Raw genomic sequence first — 25215 nt, 5'->3', positions numbered from 1 at the left:
TTTTAGTTCTTTCCCGGTTACAGCTACATCTTCTCACTGTTTTACAGGTTTGGAATTGAGTTGGAAAACCGTCAGACTGACCATGAAAACTCTGCACCGAACAGTGACCTGCCTCTGTCTGAGGGTTTCCACTGGGAGTCGATTCCAGAAAGTCCTGCAGGCTCTCAATCGACCTTACCTCCTCCGCCCCGTGACGGTCAAACAGAGACTCGGGCAGACTCACAGACACCGACATCTTTGGAGCAGCCCGATGCAGCTCCGGCCCCCTGCAGCAGTGGGACAGAAGCTAGAGTCTCTGTGAAAGTGGAACCCAACTTGGAGGATGGAATTGGAGATTTAAGGGCAAACATTAGTGCCAGCAAGAGAAAACACAGTGTGGTGACTGTAAGTTGGACTTTCTGTTGTGGAGCATAGCTGCAACTTCAGTTTGCTCATACGATTTAAAGGTGGAATTTCATCATTTTGTATTCTTACAGGATGATGGCCTGTCCGACAAATCAACTAGTAAAAAGAAGAAAACAAAGCCAAGCCAAGGTAATTCGGATATTTTTCTGACTCATTTCTTTTATTATTAACTAAGAGTCCTTATACTAAGGAGGCGTAACTCATGGTAAATTAAGGTGTAGTGGTTGCTCAAAAGCTTGTAGTTTAACACGACTACAAATCTACAAAATCTCTGCACTGAAGGATCAAGGCAAAAATCTGTTGGATCTTTGGACCATCGGGCGATACTGCATTAAAAACAGTGGAAGTCGTGTATGGGCTCAGTAACATTTCTGCTGAAAACTATTTTCACTGGATGCAGTTCATCACTGCATCCACACGTGCAAGCAGCTAGAAAAAAACGACCTCGTCCTACTGTGCAGGCATGAGCTGCATTTAGCCTAATACACTGGGATCTCACTGAGATCTGCCATATTGCATTGTGGGTAATATAGGTGTTAAGTTTTGGAAGAGGGATGAAAGCTTTGCAATGATAAAAGACGATCCCTCTGAATCTGTTTCAACAGTTTTTATGTGTTGCACCGGTTCCCTTTTTTTCCAGCCATTTTTTGCTTCGAAGTGAATATCTTAGCTGACTAACAACATGTGGAAGTTCCTTTTTTTTATTATTTGAGGGCTGACAAGCATCTCTATAATGTTTACAAATATTTCCAAATGGAATCCATCCCTTTGCAGACCAGAACCAGATGGACCAGCTGTTGGCGGTGTCTCTGAGGGAGGATGAGTTGAGCCGCTCGTTGCAGGATTTGGACAAGTCTCTGGTTCAGGCCCGCAATGCCCTCCAAGCTGCATACGCAGATGTCCAAAGAATTTTGCTACTGAGACAGCAGGTGCCACCACTAAAGGAAAAAAAAAAAAGAATAAATACTTGTCTTTTCCTCATGCATCCATTTGTACAGAAGGTTTATGTTCAATGTTCCTTCTGCTGTTTCAGTTCACAGCTGAGGTCAACACTCTGAGAGCAAAGCGCATTGAGATCCTGCAGGGCATGCAAGGTACAGTGCACTTACTCATACACTTCAGTGCTGGAAGGTTTAGTAGGTTACAAATAGAAATACAAATCAAAGTTTGTTAACCATTTGGAAATAGCAGTAGGTAAGGACATACTTAATGATGGAGTCCTGACTGGCATTAATCATGCCCAAAGCTGGAACCGACTACAAAGAGCAATTCTTGAGACCAGAAGAACATGGTGTAATTCTAAATGGTGAAAATGAAATCTCTACCATCTTTTAATGTGTCCATAACAAGTAAAATGCTGAATTGTAAGTAAACTGAAGTCATGATGGATGACACTGCTCTCAAAACAGGCAAATAGTGGGGAAAAAAGCAAGACCCAAGACCCTAAGCACACAAGTAAATTAACAACAGAATGGCTGAAGCAGAAGAATATTCGGCTTTAGGCATTGCAAAGTTAGAGTGGAGACATAAATGCATTGAATAAGACATCCTTCCAAACTTCCATGCAGTCCTCCTCTATCTTACTGAATCTTTTCCAGAAGGATATGCTGGAGCATCTAATGGAGCAGGGAGAGCCACCAACTCATCATCAGGTCCTACTTCTACTGCACCTTCTCTTCCTTCCTCGAGTGCCTTTTCCACCTCCTTGAGCCAGCAACCATGTGCCAGAACCTCTTCTGTGACCACGCCTCACCCAACACCCCTCCCTCTGCCTGTTGTGTCATTAAAGCAAGAAATCAGCCATTCAGCCACAACTGGACAGGCTAGCCTTTTTTCCAAAAGCTGTAACTCTGACACACTTCAGGTCCCTCTAAACCAGCCTGTGCCCTTGTTTTCCCCTGATCTGCTCCCCCGACTGCTGCTCGGACCATCACACTTAGCTGCTCCTACAGCTGCTGCGTCTGCTAAACAACCAACAGCAGAGAGCTCAACATCGGTGAACAGAACTTCTCCTGATTTATCTGCCAGGCAGCAGGAGCAGGAGACGATAGAGGGCGTGATAGGCAGAGTAAAGTCAGAGATGTTAGTAAAAAAAGCTCAGAAAGTCGAGGGTTCGTCTGTGGAAGAGACGGCAGGAAATCTAAGCAAAGGGCAAGTCAAGGGAAAAGAGCCAGCGGCAGATAAGTCTGTCCCTGAACGAGGTCAGAAAGCATCTGATGTGTACGACAAAGGGAATGAGAGCGACGACTCTGTTGAAATGGTCAGTGCCTCCAACATGGAGGTCATAGATATTGATGAATCGGAGAGCGAGGACTCGCCTGAGGCAACTTCTCCAGCTCAGCCAGAGACTCCTCAGAGGTCTGTGAGCGTGGAGTTCAGTGCTGCAGGCACACAGACTGCTCAGCAAAGTGAGACTGAGAGGTGAGATTCACTTGGGATCAAAACAATTTAAAAAAAAAAATGTTTCAGATGAGAAGCAATGTTACAAACGTCACTCTCTTGAACCCACAGGAAATTTCAGCCTCCAGCTATGCCGGCAAAAGATGCAGGTGAGAAGTTTGACTCTTGTTTTTTTTTCTAAATGTTGCATGAAGGAATGAAGTGCTAAAAAAGCTGTCATTTCAGGGTCTGTTGAGGAGGATGAGCCATCTTTAGGAGCCTTTTCAAGTCACACCGGCCCCGTCCACGGCCTGCAAGTCCACGGCGGCGTCTTATACACATGTTCAGGGGACAACACAGCCCGAGCCTACAGTCTGGTGGTATGTTGCTGGAAATTTAAAAGTAAAATTCCATCAATTTGTTTTTTAAAACAACCGTCGGATGATGGCATCCCTGACATACTTTTAGGCAAGCTCTATAAAGCACATCATTATGCAGAAGTTTGTATTTTTACCAGCTTTCCTCCGACACACCTCGCTTATTCAGGAGAGTTCACATTGTTGTTTTTAACTTGGAGCATTCTATAAATCACATGCTAAATATCATATGCTACACATCCTAACCCATTATTAGGATCGTCCTGTTTTTCGCAAACAACAAGCAATATATATCCCCTCTGTATTCAGAGCAGAGAATGCCAAGCAGTGTTTGAGGGTCACACAAATAAAGTCAACTGTCTGCTGGTGTCGTCCCGCCCGAACATGCCAATTCGCCTCTACACCGGATCCAGTGACCAGACCATCCGCTCTTACAGCATAAAGGTAAAAATATCTGTAGAAAACTAGCCGTGCAGAAAAAGACTCGTGCATGTAGATGTAGTTTTGGGAAATTATAAGAGGAGGACTTTATTCTGCTGCTGCTCTCACCTATAGTGTCTGTAGTGTAGAATCTATGCTCACTCATGTTGTCATCTGAATTTGTAAATGCCCGAATAGATATGGTCTGACTAATGTCGTCCAACATTAACTTTACCCCGCTTTACCCCAGATGACTTTCTCTAAATCTCACTTGTGTTCCTATTGTCGTCACTCCTGTTTCTTAGAAATACATGCTGCCTGTTGATTTTTTTTTTTTTTTGCACATTTAGATCTCTTCATTTACCAGACATTTTTCTTCACCTACAGTCCAAGAAATGTCTGGAGCAGATCTCCCTACCAGACAGAGTGTTGTGTTTGCACATAGCCTGGAATATTCTGTACGCAGGGCTCGCCAGTGGAGCTGTCGCCAGCTATGATCTAAAGGTGAGTGAGCTTATTTACATACAGGGGCCATAATCATCATGAGTGAGTTGGGTTTTTATTTAGTTATATCTTAAAAGCATCTTAATTGGGTTAAAAAAAAAAAAAAGTCTTTATTCTTTTTTTTTTTTTTCTTTCTTCGTTTTGACCTGGAACCAGAGTCCTCAAAGCACCAGGAGAAAACTGTTTTCTTGGGTCATTTCTTCGTCCTCACGCTCGTATTTCCTCCAAATGTGTCTTTGTTAGACTTTGAAGGAGCTGGATATTTTTGAGTGCCATGGCCCGCGGGGAGTGAGCTGTCTGGGCACAGCTCAGGAGGGTGCCCGCCGGTTGCTGCTGGTCGGATCTTATGACAGCACCATCAGCGTACGCGATGCCAAGAGCGGCCTGCTGCTGCGCTCGCTGGAGGGTCACACCAAGACTGTGCTCTGCATGAAGGTGAGGAGATCGTACTCTACGTTTAAAGTTGTTTTCATTCGTATTGTGAGACAAGTGGACAATCAGTGGACATGTGTGGTAATGTTAGACTGGACGCATTCATTAGCATGCATCATCTTTAACTTTGAGGTCCACCTACAGACCTGACGTGACTCCATGCGAGCAGCGTTTCCAGTAGGCTGTTTTCAGGCTTTACTGGCTTCTGGAGATATTACATTCTGTTTTAAAACGGAGCCCAAACTCACAGGATGCATCATTCACTGGAAACCTGCAAGCAGCTGTGAGCGCAGCAACTAAAGTCTTTATCTTGTACACATAACCCACAGATATTTCAGAGGCACTAAAGCTGCAGTTCACTGTGAGCGAGAAACCGGTTGAAAATGAAAAATGCAGAGTTGAAAAGCTTCATTTTGTGTGGGGTTTTGTTTTGTTTCTTTTTGTCGGCAGAGGAGAGCTGACGCATGATACAAATCTGAAGGTGTAAATGTCTGAATAATGACAGAGTTACGTTCCTATATCTTTCCTATATCTGTCCACAAGTGACCGGATGACCCAAAACATAATAATATCAGGTCTGAACAGGCTTTTGGTTTATTACTGATGCAGCACATTCCCACAGGGTTGTGTGGAAATGTTTGGAAGTCTTGACTTGCTTTTTTAAATCTTAGATTAAATTTTTAATTCATCTAGCGTGGGAGTTTGAATTCAATTTTCTTTCTCGTAGGTCAAGTCCACCTAACTGTATCGTTTTTATTTTCAGGTGGTAAATGACCTGGTCTTCAGCGGCTCCAGTGACACATCTGTACATGCCCATAACATCCATGTAAGTCGTCCAGATTTCCAGTCATAATATGAATAATGGACAGGTAAATGATTGATTTACTGTTGATTTATACACTGTGTGCCTCTGAATCTTCTTTGCTTTGTACTCAATACTTACATGTTTCACCACTGTTGTTTTTGTCGCTTGCAGACGGGTGAGTTGGTGCGCATCTACAAAGGTCACGGTCATGCCGTCACATCGATCGTCATCTTGGGGAAAGTGATGGTGACTGCCTGTCTGGATGAACTGGTTCGAGTTTATGAGCTGCAGGTAATTAAGATTTAATATCAGACTGATATTTGCTTCCATGTGACAGAATTATTTCTGAATGGAAATATTCAGGATAATTCATTTGGCTTCTTTTGAATCTTGGCATACTGCTCTGCCAGTACTTTATTGATTGTTTTATATCTTGACGAGGAAATCTGACTTCTAATTGGCGTTATTCAATTTTTTAGCAATCAGAAGTAAAAAATTCCAATTTCTCATAAGTCAATGAATGCACCATCGGCACAGCATGGATAACAACCTTGACAAAAATGACTAGAGTTTAGTTGTTGGTTTTTGTTGTTGCTAGTTTTTGATGATCTTCTTACATTTTACGTGTAAAACTGTTCATTTATGTGTGTCGGATGTAAAAATTTCTTCCTTAATTCCCAGTCGGATGCTACTCTCTTAACCTGTTGGTATTTCAAGGCTGTGACAACAGACAAGACGGCAGATTGAGAATGATTAAATGTATTTATTTTTTGCAGTCCCATGACCGTCTTCAGGTGTATGGAGGTCACAGTGACATGGTGATGTGCATGGCTGTACACAAGAGTGTGGTAAGCAGACTGAAACTGGGCCAACCTCAGGTTTTTTTAGTCTAATGGCAGATGCTTACACCATTAAAATGCATGGATACAGTTGAATTATGTATCTAATGTTGGTGGTTCCACACAGATCTACACAGGCTGTTATGATGGCAGCGTTCAAGCTGTGAAGCTCAACCTGATGAAGAACCACCGCTGCTGGGTAAGAACTGGAGACTGACGGTGCCTTTAACCCACTTGCATCATCCTCTTTTTTAAGACACTTGATGAATTAAAATTTTTGTTGGTATTTTCTGACTCCATTTGCTCTCTGTTCAGTGGCAGAGTTGCTCTCTGATTTTTGGCATGGCGGAGCATCTCCTACAGCACCTCCTTGGAGATCACAGCAGCCCCAATTTGCAGACGGTCAAATGTCGCTGGAGAGGCTGCAACACTTTTTTCTCGACACAGCAATCAGTTAGACAGGTAGGTTATTTCTAACATGTGTTCTCAAGGTGTACAGATGCATGATACCAGATATGTGTCCATTTTGAAAAAAAAAATTTTGTGAGTGGGTCTCATTTCCTTGAAGAATGTCTGCTTTCTAAGTTCCTCCCTCCTGTTTGGGACTCTTTTTCTGCAGGAGTTGCCTGAACACATGCAGAGCCACGTGGTGAACGACAGTAAGCTGCAGCCTTGACAGGAGTAATGGTGAAGCCACACATGATGCAAGGACCATGAAGTTCACCATTTTGTTTCCAATTAGTTCAATTTTTGATTGGATAGAACCCTATTCTGTTCATTTTTAATGACAGATTCAGTGACTGATCACATCCACTTGCTGATGTCAGTATCGAATAAGACGGGGAAATTCTTATTGATCCCCTGGAACTGTTGATAATGTTAACATTTTAATCTGTTTTCTGCAGTCGCTTTATGTCAACTTCTGGATCTGTTTATTTTATTTTGTTTGTTCCAACTGTTAAGCAAAGTCGGGCAACATGCAGCCATGAGTGAAGTTGGTCACTCAGAACATTTCTGCAAATATGGAGCTTTTGTGTTTACTGTGAACTTAAAACAGCCGAGGCCAAATGCATGTCATATATGTGCGTACATCAAATGTCAATCACTTAAAGTTTTTTTTTTTTTTTTTTTAAAGAAGCACTCAAGAAATTTAGGATCTCACCTGTGTAACAGACAAAGACTCACAATCAACTGAAGGAAATTTGATGCAGCAGAACCATATTCTTTATTTCTTCAAGGAGTCTTTGCCCCAACAGGTGCTTATATTACCCACAGTGCAACTCGGCTATCAACATTTCAGAAGCTTCAACTGTCCCGCTTTAAGTCAGATTTTTCCTTTTCGAATCATAATCCATATTCCATGTTTCTCATCGCATAATGTTTTTCTTCTTTAAAGCTGTAAAAAAAAGACAGATTTAAATATTCACATGTTTGCATCCCTGACACTGTAACACTCTACACAGTTCTGTTTCTTTGTGTGACTTTGTGAAACCAAACTGTTCAGAGAGTAACTTTTATGATGCCGCATTAAGCCGTGCATCAGTTTTGTTTTGTACTGTGCAGTATGTATTTAATTCGATACCTACTGCATGTGTATGTGTACAGAAGTTAAAAGACATTCACAATGTACAATGTCGGCCTCCACTTTATTTTAAAAACAACTGATGTGATGAATTTCCATTTGTCAAACAGAATGTGCTTTACAACACAGGAACTTTGGAAGGTAAACTGCACTCTGAATATACTCTGGATTTGGTGTTGTCATAAATTCTACGTGAAATCAACTTCCACCTTAAACTCGGACCATCGAAAACCTGATTGTTGACAGAAGTTTAGGTGTTGAATCAAAAGTAAAACTTGAGAAACGTATGGCTCATCAGTCACAGCCAAAGTGTCCACGCAAGACACTGAATGTCTCGTGGACAAGACGGTGACCTAAGAGTACATGGTCAGCTGAAGCCACTGAAAAGGATGAGAAGAAAAACAAATGTTAGCACAAATTGTTTTATTTTAACTATAAAACAACAGTCATGTTAACAATTCTGTGAGATTTTGAAAGCTGTCGATTCAGCTCTGTGTGCCAATGTTGGGCTATTGATGGTGTTATTTTCTGATTGTCAGTGTTCTCTGCTCTGAAAGTCAACTTTTTATATATAAGGAAATAACTTATCAGTCAGTCACATGACAAACTCGATGCCATTTAGGTTTGTATGGCATGGTCAATAAACTCCAAGAAACCAAGAATGTCAGTCTGACTTGAGTATTGCATTAGCTGCTGATCTGCTGGGATTTTCTTACAGTCATTTCTAGGGTTTACAGAGCGCAATCTGAGAAAGGGAAGTGGCAGTTCTCTAAAATGCCTCGTTAGAATCGGAGCTCGGCAAGGAAGCAGATGTGCCATTTGTGTCCGTGAAGAACAGGAAATTACGGCTGCAGTGGACACCAGTTCACCAAAATTGGGCTAAGATCTGAAAAATTCTAACTGGTCTGATCAGTCTCAATTTTAGCAGTGAGATTTAGATATAAGCTCAGAATTTGGTTTTAAAAACATTAAAGCTATATCCACCCTGTCTTGTATCAACTATTTTTTTTTATGGTCATGTAATGGTGTGAATGAGTTTTTTTTCTGGTTCTTTGGACACCCTTTTGTACCAACTCTGTTTCCTTTAATCTCCTGCCTGAGCATTGTTACTGTTTCCATCCCTTTATGACAGTGGTCCCATCTATTAATAGCTACACGATGACTTCACTGTGCTCAAATGCCCTCCAGAGTCAATCAAATCTCGGATGTGCTGAAATACACATAAAATAGGTCCTGCCCACAAATCTGCATCTACTGTGTGATGCATTCATCTCAGTCTTTACCCCACAGAATCAGGGCAGTACTAAAGGTAACAGGTGTCTGATCTAATACAGTTAGAGTATTGACAGGTTATTATGATAACCATCGAAAACCTATAATTATTACATGATACACTATTTTTCTATTCATATCTTTAGCTGTCAGAACTTTGAGTTGTGAATGTTTTCTCAAAACTAATAGTTTTATGAATTGTGCTGCGAAACACCGAATGGAAAGCGACTTACCTGCAGGACGTTGAGCTTGATTATTCCATCTCCATCTTTATCAAAGGCATTGAAAGCCCCTGCAAGACACACAACAGGGGACTCGTCAATAGTTTTTTTTACATGAAGCTTCTGCTCGCACAGCTGGGTTTTGTTGCAGTGGCTTATTCTGATTCATTTAAAGCCTCAAGCTGTGCGAATATTTAACATTTTTCCTTTGAAAATGTAAAAGTCAGCCGGGTAAAAACATTGAAGTACTTGGCATCTTTACCCCAGTGAAACAGGTGTCATCAGTGACACTCTCTTTTTGGTCAATGCAACATACAAAAGAAGTTAAGTTTAGTTTTTAACTTACTGAACATGCCCTCTAGCCTCACAAAACAGCAGATGTAACTGTCAAAATTGATGTTGAGGTGTTCATCTGCATAGCGCATGGCAATGATGTCGTACAACTGTTTGTTGAGGTGAAACCCTGTGAAGACCACAAAAAAAAATATTATTTTCAGCACTGCAACTGCATAGCATCTGAAACTATCGATGTAAATATGGAGCCAAAGACCAGCAGGCAGAGTTTCTGTTGTGCTACCCCACCTGCATCATTAACAGCGTTTCTCATCTCAAAACTACTGATGGAGCAGGAGTTGTCCTTATCGTAACGTTTGAAGATGAGCTGCAAACACGAGGAGACGATCAGATAAAACTTGTTGACATGAGCAGAAGTTAAAGCTGAGGCTGAATCTGTCCCACAGTACCTGCCACTTCTTGATCTTTGTCCACAAGTGTTTAAACTCCTGCAGATTCAGTTTCCCTGTGCCATCAGTCTGGGAAAGACTCAGTCACAGAAAAAGCAGCTCATTTAACTGCCTGATCAATTTGATTTCAAGGGACATTTGGCACACTTTTGTAATAAAAAACAAACTGGTTGGAAAAAGGTTGATCTCATCATCAATACAGAAGTTTCCACTGTTACTATGATATGAAAAAGTTAGGTTGATTTTCAATATATTTAAACAATAGAACATTCCAACCTCTTTGAAACTGTGCCGATAGATAATGTGGAAATATCAAACACCTTCCAATTATTGTCACCTGCTTCACAAGAACATGCACAGGGGTTGTTCCTTGTCTCCCATCATCCCAGATGGGATCTGCGGTAAACAAACCAGCTCAGAGCTCCAAATGATTCAGTGATATTGGTCTGAGCTGTGTCTATATTATCAAACACAACTGCAATGATATGATAATGTCGCTTTTTCAATAATTTATTCAATCAAAAATATGAATAAGGTGATATTTTCATCTAAAAAAACTAATCACACAGCATTAAAAGTGAGTTTTGCCCCATTTTGGCAGAAAAATAATCTCGTGCGTTGATTGGTTACAAACATGGCTTACTTAAGTTTTTGACCACTCTTCCTTGCATAAGTTTGTCAGGTTCAAATGATTTTTTTCCATCATCAAAATAGGATCCAAATCCGAGCTTTGTATGGCATTTCCATGACCCTTCATCTCCTTCCTTGGAGGATTTGCAGCCAGAGTTGTGAGAGCCACTACACTTTTGAAAAGTCTACTTCTGGTTCAGTTTTACCTCTCAGACAGATGGCTTCACACTTCCCTCAACCATTCTTTAATACAATGCAGAGTTCATACAGGAATCATAGACTTTGAGCTACTGACCACCGTGCTTCACAGGTGCTATCAGATTCCTCTCTTGAGAAGATGTCTTTAATCTTTGTTGATTTGTTCACTGGCAAACTGGCTTTTATTTTCCTTGAAGATAGCAAAAGGTTTTCATGTATATTTTCAAGCATGTGTGATCTATTTCTGATTGTTTACACATAGAAAACTAACAGCTTCAAGTTGCCTCCAGATGCAGATTAAGATAAATCTGCAGTTCTTTAAATCATTTCCTTACAACACTGGGTCCTGGATATCAGAGATTGTCACACCCTGAAGAGTTTCCACCATAAGAAATTCATTGGCTCCTTATCTGGAATCCCTGATTGTAATTCTATTGATTTGAAGGTGTGATAAATAAATGAGTCCTCTTACTTTTTTTAAAAACTGCCTGAACTACTACTAGTACTAAAACTACTAAAGGTTACTTTTACTCTATGTGTAATTTGTACAAGTGAATTCCCTTTTTAAGAGGCACTGAATGCAGCATCAGTATTGTACCTCTAGTGCAGTCGTCTGCAATCTGTGATTATTATCAAGTTTGTACATTTTTGAGTCACATTGCAGCTGAATATCAGATGTAGTAACCATTTTTTGTTTTTCAGCATAGAGTATTTAAGAAAATTGTGTCTACAACCGAGAGTCAATATTACTGGTTGAATTTCCTCTGTTCTGTTGTCTATGTGCACTCTTGGAGCTTTAATCGGTTGAAAGGATACATCCATTAAGGCGATCATACTCCGACACGTCTCCAGGCTGAAACCTTCTGTCTTAATTTCAGTATCTACAAGAGAGAACAGTTTCATGAGAGCGATGAATACACAAGCTGTGACAATGATCCTGATCGTACTCACGTTTGGAAAGCACGTTCTTCATGACCGTCTTCAGCTCATTGGCACAGATCTGCATGTCCTGCAGGACGAGGAGGGGTTTGTTCAGCCATAGCTCAAATTCACTCATGAGTGACATCCATGTGTCGCCTACGCATACGCACCACGCCAGAAATCTGTTGGTAAATGGCCCTGAACTGCTTTTCCTCCTCGGTCTCTTCCTCTTGTTGGAGCAGTTTTTGCTGGAGGACAAATGACAAAAAAATTATTTGCAAAGAGAGACTGATTATTCATAAAACTTCAGAGGAGAATCTGTGTCTTATTTATTTTTTTTGTAAGTTACTGTAACACTAAGAAACACTAAAGTTGAGGGGGAAAAAATGTGTAGGTCAATTTAAGATGATTTTACAGCTTAAAGGCCATTTAAGCTGTAAAATCATTCTTCTTCTAATATTTTTTAAGTTGATTATGCCGGTTTATGTGAGGGTGAAAAAGGCATTCGGTCAATTAGCTTTACTTTTTTATCAGAATTTAGCAGAACCAGAAGGTTGGCGGTTTAAACAGTTTATTGTCATGCATACACACGAAATTTGTCCTCCGCTTTTAACCCATCCAGGTTGGCACCTGTTGACACACACATGCTCATGCACAGGTTCACACTCTCAGACAGATGCCACACACTGGAGCGTTTGGCAGCTATTCACAGCGCCCGGGGAGCGTGGGGGTACGGTGCCTTGCTCAGGGGCACCTTGGCCATGACAAGGAGGTGGATTGACACCCCTCCAGCTGTCAGTTTCACCAATCTCTTTGAGTGGTGAGAGTGGGAACCACCAATCTTCCGGTTATTGGACAACCGACTCTAACCACTGAGGCATGGTGTCCGATGTGTGCCCGATGTGAGCATTTTGATCTATTAGTTTACATAAAGATTTTAGAAGATGGATTTTATTCATCAGCCTCATTCTGTTTGATCACCCCATGTTTTGATTACCACTGTATGTGTTTCCTTATGGTGCCAGAGGGGAGCAGTAAATGAGAAAAGACTGCGTGGACGATGAGGCTTGTGAGCACAGAGGCCTTACGATAAAACAGGTGGAGCAGGGAACTTGAGATCAGTTGGCTTCAGACTCAATTACTTTATTCCCAGTGATGTTATTTGACCTCTGAAAGGTGTCGGCAGAAGTGATGACAGGGGGAATTTTCTGCATGACTTTAGTGACAGTGTTTTGGTTCAACACTCAGCTCCTGGGTCCAGGAAATTACCTTAGGTTTCTTCTTTTCCCCACGAATGCCATCGTGCTCGATTTCTTTGTTGGCATGTGCTCTGTCTGACACAAACACAATAGGCTGGCAATATGGGGGATGACATGGTGGGCAAAGGGATGAATGCGTCATAAAAGACAAACAGAACAGAAGAAAAAGTTAAAGTCAACTGTTATAATAACGCCACAACAACATATGCTGCTAGCTGACACATGATGGAGAGGAGCAGTGGGTCTAAAAGCGAGATAGAAATGTCACTGCCACATGCATTCATTACCTTGTCTTTCGTTTTCTGGTCTTGCTGTGGCCAATAAGACAGGAAAAGACAGAGGAATGATGTGAGATAAATGGAGGAGGAAACACTGAAAGTTTAAGTCTGTTAGTAATGCAGAGAGTGACTTTGAGAATGAAGTTAATTAAATAAGTAGGATATATAGTTCAGATATGATACTGCAGTGTGAGAGTCATTTGAAGGGATCAGAAATAGATGCGGGATGCTCAATATTAGAGACACCATTATCTCTGCTCCATTTTGTACAGATTAGTTTTTAGTTTTCAGCCTCTCTCAGCCTTTACTTTTTATCATCAATACTTATAGCAAAATCTCTCTGTGTAATGATCTGTGACTTTGTCTGTAAATGACTCCTTCTTCCCTTTTAAATCACAGTGTCTGATATATTACAAATGCCCTCAAGCAAAGAAAGCGTGCTGCATCAGAGAGCTTGTCTTTTAATTTCTGCAGAGGTTCCCAGTGTTGTAAACTTGTAGACCCATTTCACAGCTACAGAATCAGCAAGATTTCCTCAAGCTAATTTTTGCTCCACTACATCTGCCATGAGGTTACTAACCTGTGTATGGTCAGATTCAATGGTGTTCTCTGCCTCCCTGCGCAGAAAAACAGACAAACATAACAATGCTGCCATTCATTCCTAATGGCCTTTCTGTGTTTTGTAATGTTAACATCGATTTTGTCCCAGAGTATAGCATGAGCTGCACTACCAAAAGTGGCCGGTGCCCCACGTGAGAGATCCTTACTCTGATGTGCTCTGCTTCTCAGAGAAGACTCTGAGAATAAACTCTCCCTCTTGATGTTGTTCAAAGGTTGTGGGGATGATGACATACTCTCCCGGAGGCAGACGGAAACGCTCCGTCACTTCGCGCAGGTTAACGTAGGTCTTGCATTTAGCCTTGGAGGCTGTATAGAGGAAGAAGTCCTTTTGGAGATGTTGATTCTGGCCCTGCATCTGAGAGTCAAAGAGTAGAAACAGTGATTTATAAAGTGTGATGGGATAGGGAATGAACTGTTCATCTAAAGAAAACAATAAAGGAAACAGGAATAGTAATATTGTCCATGTGCTTGAATTTAATTTACTGATTTTAAAAATTGGAAGCCTGTAGCTTCTCTATGAGGTTTTAGTTCTTTTTGTTTTTGTTTTAGACAACTAAGAATTAATATCATTGTGCTTTGAATGGATTGTCGGACACAATAAAGCAATTAAAAAAAATTAGGGAAAATCTTCTGGAAAATGTTGGTAGCTTTTTAAAAACTATTTTGCATCCATTTGTAGACTTAACAATCACTATAAAAAAAACTGATAGAACTCTGAGAAGGGAATAGGTCTAAATACTGTTTGAGGTTTAATAAAAGTTTGACCATCAATTCCAGCTATTGCATATTGCTTTGCGTACTGCTGAAGTCAACACACGCAATTCTCTGGAGGAACAGGTTAATACAGGAATCGCACTGACGTCATCAAAATAAGATCCTTCATCGAGTTCGACATACCTCCTTTGGCACCTGCAGAAATACAGATGAAGTAACAGGTCATATCGACTCTTGGGTGCACACAAGTTCCCTCTGGGCTGAAATCTTAAGTGTTTGGTGTCATGCAATCACAACCTCGTAGAGGGAAAATCCGATGGTGAGGAATTTGGCCCCTTTGTGGCGCTGCATCCTCCGACCTTTTTGCATCAGAGCCACGACGACAGTGCAGGTCTCCTGTCCATCCTCTGGGTCATCATCCTCCTCATACAGCTGCATCCGATACTGAGGGTTTGTCCAAAATGTGTCTATAAAGAATATGCATGTGTCATATCATAGTTGCTTGGCTTTTAAAGTTTCCCTCCAATCTGATCTGAAAACAAAAAAAAAAACAAGGCCTGCCTGGGAAGTTCCTGCAGCCACCAGCAGAGCTGCCTCTCACCCAGCGACCCTCATTGACTGACACCGACCAGCTTTGTCTTTCATCACCCTGCAGCGCGTCAGGGGTCAGGTTGCACATCTCCAGCTTGGTGAAATTCTTCTTGAAGTCATCAAAGGACATCCTGGAAGAAAATGTGCAAGGAGGACATTTAAAGAAGGATTTATCAACAAATTGAAACCGTTCACAAATGGAAACAAATCTGAATAAATTGTTCCAGTCTGACATCAGAGTATACATGTTTTACAACATTTCTTATTAAAAATTATGATTGATATTGTTGATTCTTTTGTACAATATTTAAATAAATAACCACACTGGATTAACATGTGGTCTGGATTAGGAACAAATCTTATGTGAACTGCAACTGCAACAGCCACAAGTGAGGGTTGTCAAAACTGTGGAAAGATGAGAGGGTCATGATTTACCAGCTCACCTGCCATCTGTTACATGCCACTGCAAGCGTGACAGGCGATTGATAAACATTACCAGACATTACAGACGCACCATCTGGCGTTATAAAAGTGCAGTACCAGGTAGCTGTATTAAACGCCTGGTGACATTTGATAATCATTGCTAACCTTAAGCTAATCAATTCTAGTATTTCCCAGCAAACAAGTATACAGTATAATCAGACCTTACTAAGCAGGAACTTATCTTGGTTTTGCAGTTTGTTTGCAGCCCATAAGCATGTTTATGTTGTAGACCAACATGTGAGATGTTTTGGTCTCAACATTCAAAGTTTGAAGGGCAGTGAAACTGCTAATGGTGGGGACACAGCGCTGGATTGTAAGTGTTTACACTGATACTTAAGGCCATCTCCTTTGTTGGTTTTTATCTCAGGTATCACCTACATAACACTGAAATACAGCGGCAACCCACAGCTAAAAAGGACCTAAACAACCCAGAGGATGGGCGGGTAGATCCCTGATATGACACGGGTGACCTCATCGACTCTCAAATTGCAGCTTAGTAGCCCGTAACTCCCCCAACAGACAGTAAAACCTGAAGATATAAGTACACTGTTCATATCCAACAATTGAGTGAATTCATTGGATTTTTTCAATACTACAAACAAACTGCAAAGCCAAGGTCGATTCTTGGCTATTAGAGTCTTGCCTTGTTACTCAATGGGTGAAAAGAATCTAATTCGTTGGCTGAGGATACTATCATTATTAGAAAGCACAAGTTAGTGCAATCATTGCATTTTATAAACACCTGGTGGCACCACACTTTTCTAACACCAGGTGGTGCTGATGAAACATGTGGTTAAACTTGTAACTTGTGCCCAGCTGGCAAACTGGCAAGGCTGAAAAATGATGACCTTCTTGGTTTTCCATAACTGCCTGATGTGACTTTCTGCCTGATGGGAGATGTGCATGTGCCAACACTATGAGGTGACAAAGATCTGTAAAGCCTAGATAATGATTACAGATTTGGTAACCAATGGGGAAACAAAATAGTTTCAATAAACAATGTTTGTAACTAAGTTTGTGTCTCCAGGCTGCAGAAGTGGGCTTATTATATTTGTTTCAGGGTGTTTTGATTTAATTTTTGAGTGTCTTTCACTTTAACAAAGTTTAATTAGCCTATTTAAACATTTTCAAGCAACCAGGTGGAAGATAATTGTGCAGAGTAACAACATACTAAATAAATGTTGTTAGAAGAGCTCAGCTCAGCTCATACAGTTTTGGTATATCTCTGCAAGGTAAGGGATAGGGGATGGGTTAGCTCACTATGGCATATGTGTGAGTCTTATCTGAGCGTGTGTCTCACACCAGGCAGCAACTCGCATTGGGTAGTGACAAGGTCCCATGAGTGTGTAGAGCTTTTTACAAATATGGCAAAGCCATCTCAGATGAAAATAGAATTTCTTCCTATTTTTAGACTTCTGTCCATATAAAGTGATGAGCATAGTTGCAAATGAAAGACATTTCAGAGAAAGATTGAAAGGTCCCTTTTACACCGGGTGGCCAATGTTGCACGTGGACACCTGCAGGGAACACAATCGTAGTTCCTCTTAAGTGTCTGAAAATAGGGTAGTGTTTCATTGGATCAGCATCGAGAGAAAGTCTTTACAACATGGGTTCATGGCAAATCTGCATGGTCACAACAGTTGTCTGCAAAGAGCCTAAAACACATCCTCTGATCCCACTCAAGTTCGTGGATTGGCAAATGCGCAACTTACTGAAGGCTATAACACCCCCAAAATAGTTATTTTCCCTTAAAGAGGCTGTATTATGCTTTTAATCAAATTTAAATCCTCCAGTCTGTTGTATAACGACTGTGTATGTGAAAGGTTACAATAAAGAAAAAAAGTTGCAATGACGTAGAGTCACAACAGTTGCACTCACCAGAACTCACTTGTCTCTACAGTCTGTTTGTTTAGATTCTTCTTGTCTGCAATGGAGATGGTCGACCACTCCTTTGAGCTACAGAAAGATTGAGCAGGACAATGTTAAGTGTCCTGCAAAGTGTAAAGGAAAAAGCCAGTAAACTACAGGATTAGATGCCATCAATCCCTCACAGTACAGGACTTCAATTAAGCTGTCAGGCCTGGAGGGCTTTCACATTGTTATAATGCAATTAAAGCAATCACAATTTATAAATACCGTACAACTTGATCTGTTTTAGTACAAATATTGGCTAGTTTTTTAACATCATATCTGACTTTGCACTCCAGGGTCCCTTCCAGAGTACCAAGCCCCATGGATTGCGCAAGCGGATCAGGCGAATTCGGGTGTCATTTGCAACCTCGTCACACTACGAGTGAAAAGATAAAAAGAGGAAATAATTTAGCACGAGTATTTCTTGAAACTATGTTGCAAATCTTTTGTAAGCAGACATTTTACTTCACCTCCTCCAGACTTATAATGGAGTAGGCATGACCCCTGACCAGCCCATGTTCAGTCCGAGACTCCATTTCACTGGCTGAAAAAACCTGACAGACACAGCTCATGTCAAAGCAAAACACAGACTGAATTTGAGAGAACTTCTGTATGGAGATCATCTTAAAATATGACTGTATGATGACCAATTCTCACCTATCTAATACAGCTTTTGCTTTTGGGAGAAAGGTTTTGACACAAGAATTTAATGCAAATTTAAGTACTGCAAAGCCATTTTGATGATTTTCTTCTTTATTTTTTCCTCTATTGTGCTGTCATATGTAGGTCACTTAAATATACACTTTCCTTTGATACATTTCTGCATCACTTACATCTATGGAGCAGCCCATCAGTGAGCCTCTCTCTAGAGCCTTCCTCAAGATGCTGTAGAAGTCTTTGGGTGCCTCAGACAACTCAAAGAACTCAGTTACTCCACCTGTGAAATCCTCCATGGCTTCCAATGTATTTCCCCCTTTCAGTGCCTCATAAGAGCCGTGCAACCTGAGAGAGGTCAATCATTCTGATCATTACGCTGACACATCTGTGCTCTAAGGCTTTTCACAAGGTCTGCTGCCAATTTAGGAAACATGAGGAGTTGCACAGCTTGTCTTGTGACTGCACTGGAAAAAATAAACACCTCAACAAGGTGTTCGATTCAACATGGGGTCATAAATCCCGTTTAGAGGGAAGTTCAGTTAAGTTTCTTCCTATGTCTCCACAGTCACTTCTCAAATAGAAATATTTATCAAAAAGTTTGATTTGACATGTAAACCATGAGAAATTTTGTAAAGTAAAGAAAGAAACTCTCTATTTTCCAGTGACAGGACTGGAAATCTGAACCAGACTGAATGAATAAATAGCAACACATCTGAGGTGAGATGCAGTGCAGTGACATCTGCATGACTTCAGAGTGCAGGGCACATTAATAGACTCATTACTTACTTGGCATACGCTTTTTCCAAAAGCGCGCTCCAGAACTCATTATCCCTAAAAGATTTGGTGAAAACCAGGTGATTTTTGGAGGTGGGGATGCGGTCATCCACAACCACATCGACCCATTCACCATAGCGCCAGAACTGGAAAGCAAAACAAAATGAAAACAGCAAGTAAATCATCAGAAAAGGGAAAAGAAAATCTGTTAGATAATTAGCAGATTAATCACAGCTCAGTAAGACTGCCAATAAATCACACGACTTTTTGTGAGATAGAATCATTAAAAAAAGATTTTAATGTAATACATTTTCAAATAGACATGCAATTTGTGGACATTATGTTTATCATTTTATCATTTAGTATAATCGTAGGTGAGTTAAACCAAACATCATCATGTGTGACGATCACTGATTTGGGGGTAATTTTTACCTTAAAAATGGAATAGTACTTTATGCTCTACTCTACTCTATTACAATTTTGTGTTCAGAACAATTATTTGACAACTTTTGTTATGAGTCACATTGCAGAGTTAAATCATGACAAAATGTAACTGATCTGTGAATAATGGTGCATTGTTATAAGATAAGAAGGTTCCAGGTTCAACACCTGTTGAACCTTTCTGTGTGGAGTTTGCATGTTCTCCCCGTGTATGCGTGGGTTCTCTCCGGGTACTCCGGCTTCCTCCCACTGTCCAAAATATCATGCATGTTAGGTTGATTGGCATCTCTAAATTGTCCTTAGGAGTGAGTGTGAGCGTGCATGGTTGTTTGTCTCGTTTGTCTCTATGTGGCCCTGCGATGGACTGGCGGCCTGTCCAGGGTGTACCCTGCCTCTCGCCCATTGACCGCTGGGATAGGCTCCAGCCCGCCCGCGACCCGATCGACGGATTCAGCGGTATAGATAATGGATGGATGGATGGATGTTATAAGATAAAGCTGTATATTTTGCAATATATAAAGAAGTTAAAAATGAGCTCAATCTTAATCAATAGTCACAGTAAAGAAATGCATAATCATCCATTCATCCATCCATTTTCTATATCCGCTTAATCCGTCGGTCGGGTCGCGGGGGGGCTGGAGCCTATCCCAGCGGTCATTGGGTGAGAGGTGGGGTACACCCTGGACAGATCACCAGTCCATCACAGGGACACAGAGACAAAAGAGACAAACAACCACACACACACACTCACACTCACTCCTAGGGACAGTATCTTTAGAGACACCAATAAACCTAACATACAAGTTTTTAGATGGTGGAAGGAAGCCAGACTACCTTGAGAAAACCCACGCACACATCTTAGATACTCGATTCGACAATAGTTGACTAAATTTGAATAACATGAAAATGTATTTGCTCGTGACTAAATGCCTGAAATGTTCATGTAAGACCTGAAAGTGGAAGATGCCGGCGTAGTTTTCGGTGAAGCTCTGGTCTGGGGGAATCACTCTGTACAGCAGCTTCTCATTCAGTGTCAGACAGGCGATGGCAGCTAGTAGCCAGCAGTCACCTGTCAACAGCAGACTCATCAGCTTTGAGACATATTCCATATTTCATCCAAGCATACAACCATTGAAAGTTGTTACAGAATGAAGGCACATTGCTACAGGTGTTTGAAGTCAACAAAAGCTCATGCTCATAGCCAATAAAGTTATAGTCAAATTGTCACTGTTAGTCAGTTTTTAAACTGTCCATGTTTTCCTTTTCTGGCTCTTCTTTTGTGCTACTGAATGCATAATTTGGATAATTGTACAGCAGAAAGACCCAGAACCTTTTCCTCACAGCTCATGTTCTGCACTGAAATACATTTTGCTCTAAAAGGCTGAGATAGTGTCCTGATTTCATCATTTCTGCAACATCAATGTGGCTTGTGATTGAAATCATCTCAAGAGATCAACAAGACTGTAAAAGCTCATATAAATCCAGAGACTTTATGTATTGTTTTTTTACAATCAAACCACACGCAACTGGTGTTATTGGGTTTCCAATCACCACGTCTTGGAGGCATCCTAAGAGTGACCACATTTCTATGAGCACCAGGACTCTCTCAGACTAGTCTCCTATCTGCACCATTATGAAAAAGAAGCTGGAGACAGTCAGCCTCTTTGTGTGGAATAAAACCATCACTCATCAGTTGATTTTATAAATGATTATTACTATAATCAAGACTCATGAAACTAGTTTTAATAATTGCTTCTCAGGTATATTTTGTGTTTGAATATTTCCATACAATGATATACATCCCTTCTTTTTATCGTAATAAAGTATAATTTTGTTAACATTTTTTATTATTTTACAGGATTGATTCATTTCCTGAAGAAAGTACTTAATATTCAGGGTTACAAATCATTTTGACCAGCACTGCATGTTCTCATTGGTCTTTTCTTTTCATCTTTTCAGGAGTTTTTTCTGCATGTATTTGCACACCAGTTTCCATGTTCAGAAACCCTGATTTTTTTTTATTCATTTAATTGTATTTTTTTTTTTTTTGAGCAAGCTCAAGCAATGTCACACCTGGAAGCACAAACAGCTTAAATGAAATGACATTACCAAGTTCTCCTTGACAGATGTCTGTTCTGTTGGCTCCATCTACGATGAACTGAGGGTTTTCACAAATTTCCTAGAAGACAAAAAGGGTTTGAGGGGACTCTGAGCATTGTTTTTGATGATTTTTGCATTACCTCAGGGACCTGAAATTCCAAATGTATTGATCTCATAATTATAACAAGAAAATTTAGTCTGGGTTACCAATATTTTCAGAACACCTCTTTGCAAAACAGGACACATTGGATGAGAGGCAGGATACACCATGGACAGGTCGACAGTTCATCACAGGGCCACACAGAGACAAACGGACACAAGTACTCTTATGCCTTTAATTCCTTAAAGAGAGTAAACTTAAAGCTGAATTTGGATAATATTACTTACTTTGGCTCCTTTTGGAACATGTACATCTAATGAAAACCTACTTATTTTGTTGTAGAGAGACACATCCTCTTAATCAATTCACACATCACAGATATATGTGCTCAATGTAATTAAAGGAGCAACAACACCAAATAGTTTACTTTCAAACTTTGGAAACTTCAAACATTAAGTGATATTTAAACAAATGAAAAACATGCAGACATGTGATTGCTTTAAAACTGACAAACTCCGAGTGTAATACATAATCATCAAGTATAAATCAGCACAGCATATTCAAGTCCTTATTCATATACGTAGATGTCTATATATCTATTCATATATATATATAAAAATACATTTATATGTGTGTATATATATACACATATAATGTGTGTATATGTATATGTTTTTCAAATATATATATTTATATGTATATATATATGGTGGAGTGAAAGGAGAGTTCTCTTAAATCAGGGGATTCACAGAAGTAACTGTTCCCCTCATGATTTACATGATTTACCACAACTTAGGTTGTAAAAAACGCAGACTCATGTTCCCAGTTTAGAGCATGCTCAACTGACGCTTGGATTGGAATCAAATATCACAAGGCGGGCGTATTTCATGTATCATTTGTCATGGGTGGCTGTAGCTCAGGAGCAAGAGCAGTCGCCCACCAATTGGAAGGTTGGTGGTTCGACTCCAGCTTCCCTGGGCTACATGTCGAAGCGTCCTTGGGCAAGACACCGAACCTACTGATGCATCCATCAGTGTATGAATGTGAATGATTAGAAGTGTGTGTAGTGTAGACATAGTGTGTATAGATGTAGATATGCTGTGTGAATGGGTGAATGTGGCATGTAGTGTTAAAAGCACTTTGAGTGGTCAGCTAGACTAGAAAAGCGCTATACAAGTATAGTCCATTTACCATAAATCTCAGCCAAAAGTTTTAAACTGCATAGGTTTCTACCCTGAAAGCAGCAATCATGTCAAAAATTAATGTTATACTTGATTAAGAAACAATGTTTTCTAGTGACTACATATAACAATTAATTTATGAGGGTTATTTGGGCCAGTTGGACTGTACGCTTAGTAAGAGTAAAATGTGGCTTTGATAAGTGGAATGAAAAGTATTCTTATTGTAAATGAATAGATAAAAAAAATATTCAAGTTAAAGAGCAGCAATAAGCTCTTATTTTTATGTTCATGTATGTGATGTTAAATCTAAAGTATAACATACCTCATGTGACAATAATTGGGCTAATTTTGTATACTTTCAGCCATTATCTTTATAACCGTATCAAATCATTTCTAAACCTAAGTAGTAAATGAAAGCAGTCGTGATATGAAGCACAAATTATTTCTATTTATTGGCACATAAATGATCAGGTCGACATGCTGAGAAGTATGCTTTTGCAACAGTTTCCTGTTAAGTTAACTTGGCATAAACACTGAAAAGGAAGGAATATATCCCTGTATTTTCACCTTTAGTGGAACTTCTGGTTGTTGCTTGATATCATCTGAGCAGAAGTGAGACTGGTGTCAGTGTTCTCATCAAACTCTTTCAGCATAATTCTCTAAAACGTGTATCTGTTCTTCAGTTCCTCTACTTGTACTCCAATACATTTGTCATACATCTACAACCCCTTGTGGCGTTGCAAACTCTAATATGCAATATCATTATCAAGAAAAAAACATTATATATATATATAAAGCTTTATCAAAGATTAGATATCAGCTGCAGTAGTTAAAGTATCTTTGCATGAAACATCAGCTGTCTTTTAGATGATTAAACATCAACATAATAAGGTAATATGCATTGTATGGCCAAAAAGAATAAAACAACTCTTAGCAAAGGGTCATTTTGCATTTTGAGAACTTTTGTGTACTTGTAATACAGGGCTTTTAACTGTAACGTGTTGTTTCCAGCAAGCGCAGAACACTCAATGAATATTAGCCTGCGGTTCTCCTAAGGTTACATTGAGAGGAACCACAAAGAAATGTGTTGAAAGTGTTCACACAAAGTCATGCTGTAGCACAAAGATTGCAATGTAAAGGTTAGGAGAATATTGATGAAATCAAAATGGGAGGACTTTTCAAAAGTGGCCTGAAGGTTTTCACATTAAAGACATTAGGATAACATTAGGGGCACCAAAACATGCAAATAAAAAGTAATGTTATATTTCTGTCACACAGAAATAGTCCTTGCTGGTAAATCACATGACAATCAAAACATAAAAACAACATTCCGGAAATGTTCTAGGAACCAAAATATGTTTGCTAGGCTGCTACTAGTCTTGAGTATTAGGGGGGGTCCTGCCAGTCCTGGATTTTTATTTTTTAGTATGTGCATCTGTGTCAGTATGTTAGAAGATACTGTGAGTCAGAGACATGTGTCCCTGTATGCCAAATGAAACTCTCTTTTACCAAATGTTCCTATCACTCCTGCTACTGAAGTTACACCTGTTCTCAAAGACAAATTGTTGGAAACATACAAATCCTTCTGGAACTGTGTGTCAGAAAACTCTCTGACCATAAGGTTTCCCAACGTGGACAATGCCAGCTGTCTGTGGGATTGTAGAAGGTGATAAGCCAGAACTATGCAGTCCTGTTCATGCAGCCATAAAAACCCGACCCTCCACTCATGTGCTGTGGAGGAAGTGTTTGGATACACTGGGATTTTAGTGGAGAGCTTACACAAACATGTTAGAGACTCTTTTGCATTAAGTGCAACTTGACCTAAAGGATACGATGACAAGAGTGGCACTCACCGAGGGACGTTTCCACTCAAACTTCATGGAAGGTTTCTGGCTGTAGAAGAGTGAGGATTCACTTGCAGGGAAGATGGGGTCTTCAAACAAAACCTTCTTCTTCACATATTTGTCTCGCAGTTCCAAAAAAGTCTTCAGACGCTTGGCATCTTTGACGGCCTCATTTCTACTTAGAATCGCAGAGTAGATCGAGTTTGTCCCAGTTGGTTGATAATCACTTCTTCCATCAGGCTCAAGTGAAGCCTCAGTTTCATAAAGCACTTTAACCTTTGTTTCCTCAACAAGATGCTCTTTCCCTTTATGCTTCTCGTCCCCCATCACCTCAGTCCTTTATGTCAATGTTCTACTCTGAAAGAGAAAATCAACCGTCTCTCTTCTCACAAAAATTGCACATAAGATTGCAAAACAGCCTTGAAGAAACTTCCTGTATCCTCTTCCTTTTTTGCTGGAAAGTGCTTTCTCTGCTCGTGGGCATTCAGCAACAAGGCTCTCACACCAGAACTGTGTCCCTGGAGTTGACTGCT

At 40.2% G+C, this 25215-nt stretch overlaps 2 protein-coding genes across 6 annotated transcripts in view; one reads left to right on the top strand and one right to left on the bottom strand.

The window, feature by feature from the left end:
- Positions 1-7905, top strand: part of znf106b (zinc finger protein 106b) — an 11387-nt gene extending 3482 nt beyond the window's left edge. For 3 of the 4 annotated variants that reach the window (XM_075459627.1, XM_075459626.1, XM_075459628.1), the window contains exons 6-21: positions 48-384; positions 477-534; positions 1180-1334; positions 1439-1499; positions 2004-2826; positions 2917-2954; positions 3031-3164; positions 3471-3605; positions 3969-4085; positions 4329-4520; positions 5281-5343; positions 5494-5613; positions 6099-6170; positions 6289-6360; positions 6477-6623; positions 6781-7905. In XM_075459627.1, coding sequence (XP_075315742.1) covers positions 48-384; positions 477-534; positions 1180-1334; positions 1439-1499; positions 2004-2826; positions 2917-2954; positions 3031-3164; positions 3471-3605; positions 3969-4085; positions 4329-4520; positions 5281-5343; positions 5494-5613; positions 6099-6170; positions 6289-6360; positions 6477-6623; positions 6781-6837 — 2581 coding nt within the window. In that variant the 3' untranslated portion in view covers positions 6838-7905. The remainder of the gene's footprint in view (positions 1-47; positions 385-476; positions 535-1179; positions 1335-1438; positions 1500-2003; positions 2827-2916; positions 2955-3030; positions 3165-3470; positions 3606-3968; positions 4086-4328; positions 4521-5280; positions 5344-5493; positions 5614-6098; positions 6171-6288; positions 6361-6476; positions 6624-6780) is intronic. The other variant, XM_075459629.1, reaches the window with a different exon arrangement.
- On the bottom strand, positions 6071-25215 carry capn3b (calpain 3b). 2 transcript variants are annotated; one of them, XM_075459630.1, is made up of 23 exons: positions 24692-25214; positions 21567-21636; positions 20408-20526; positions 19029-19162; positions 18419-18587; positions 18056-18139; positions 17870-17961; positions 17553-17630; positions 15162-15322; positions 14898-15067; positions 14784-14795; positions 14033-14241; positions 13846-13882; positions 13275-13298; positions 12998-13081; positions 11899-11976; positions 11759-11816; positions 11624-11688; positions 9980-10048; positions 9819-9897; positions 9583-9699; positions 9249-9307; positions 6071-8123 (listed from the first exon to the last, which is right to left on the bottom strand). In XM_075459630.1, exons 1-23 carry the CDS (start codon positions 25007-25009, stop codon positions 8097-8099), a joined length of 2313 nt encoding a protein of 770 aa, XP_075315745.1. In that variant the 5' UTR covers positions 25010-25214; the 3' UTR covers positions 6071-8096. The 2 variants fall into 2 exon arrangements, with proteins under 2 accessions (XP_075315745.1, XP_075315746.1); XM_075459631.1 differs by lacking the exon at positions 13275-13298 and having other exon boundaries at positions 24692-25215.

Source organism: Odontesthes bonariensis, chromosome 24, assembly GCF_027942865.1.
Source record: "Odontesthes bonariensis isolate fOdoBon6 chromosome 24, fOdoBon6.hap1, whole genome shotgun sequence".
NCBI lineage: Eukaryota > Metazoa > Chordata > Actinopteri > Atheriniformes > Atherinopsidae > Odontesthes > Odontesthes bonariensis.
This window is presented reverse-complemented; position numbering and strand designations above follow the sequence as displayed.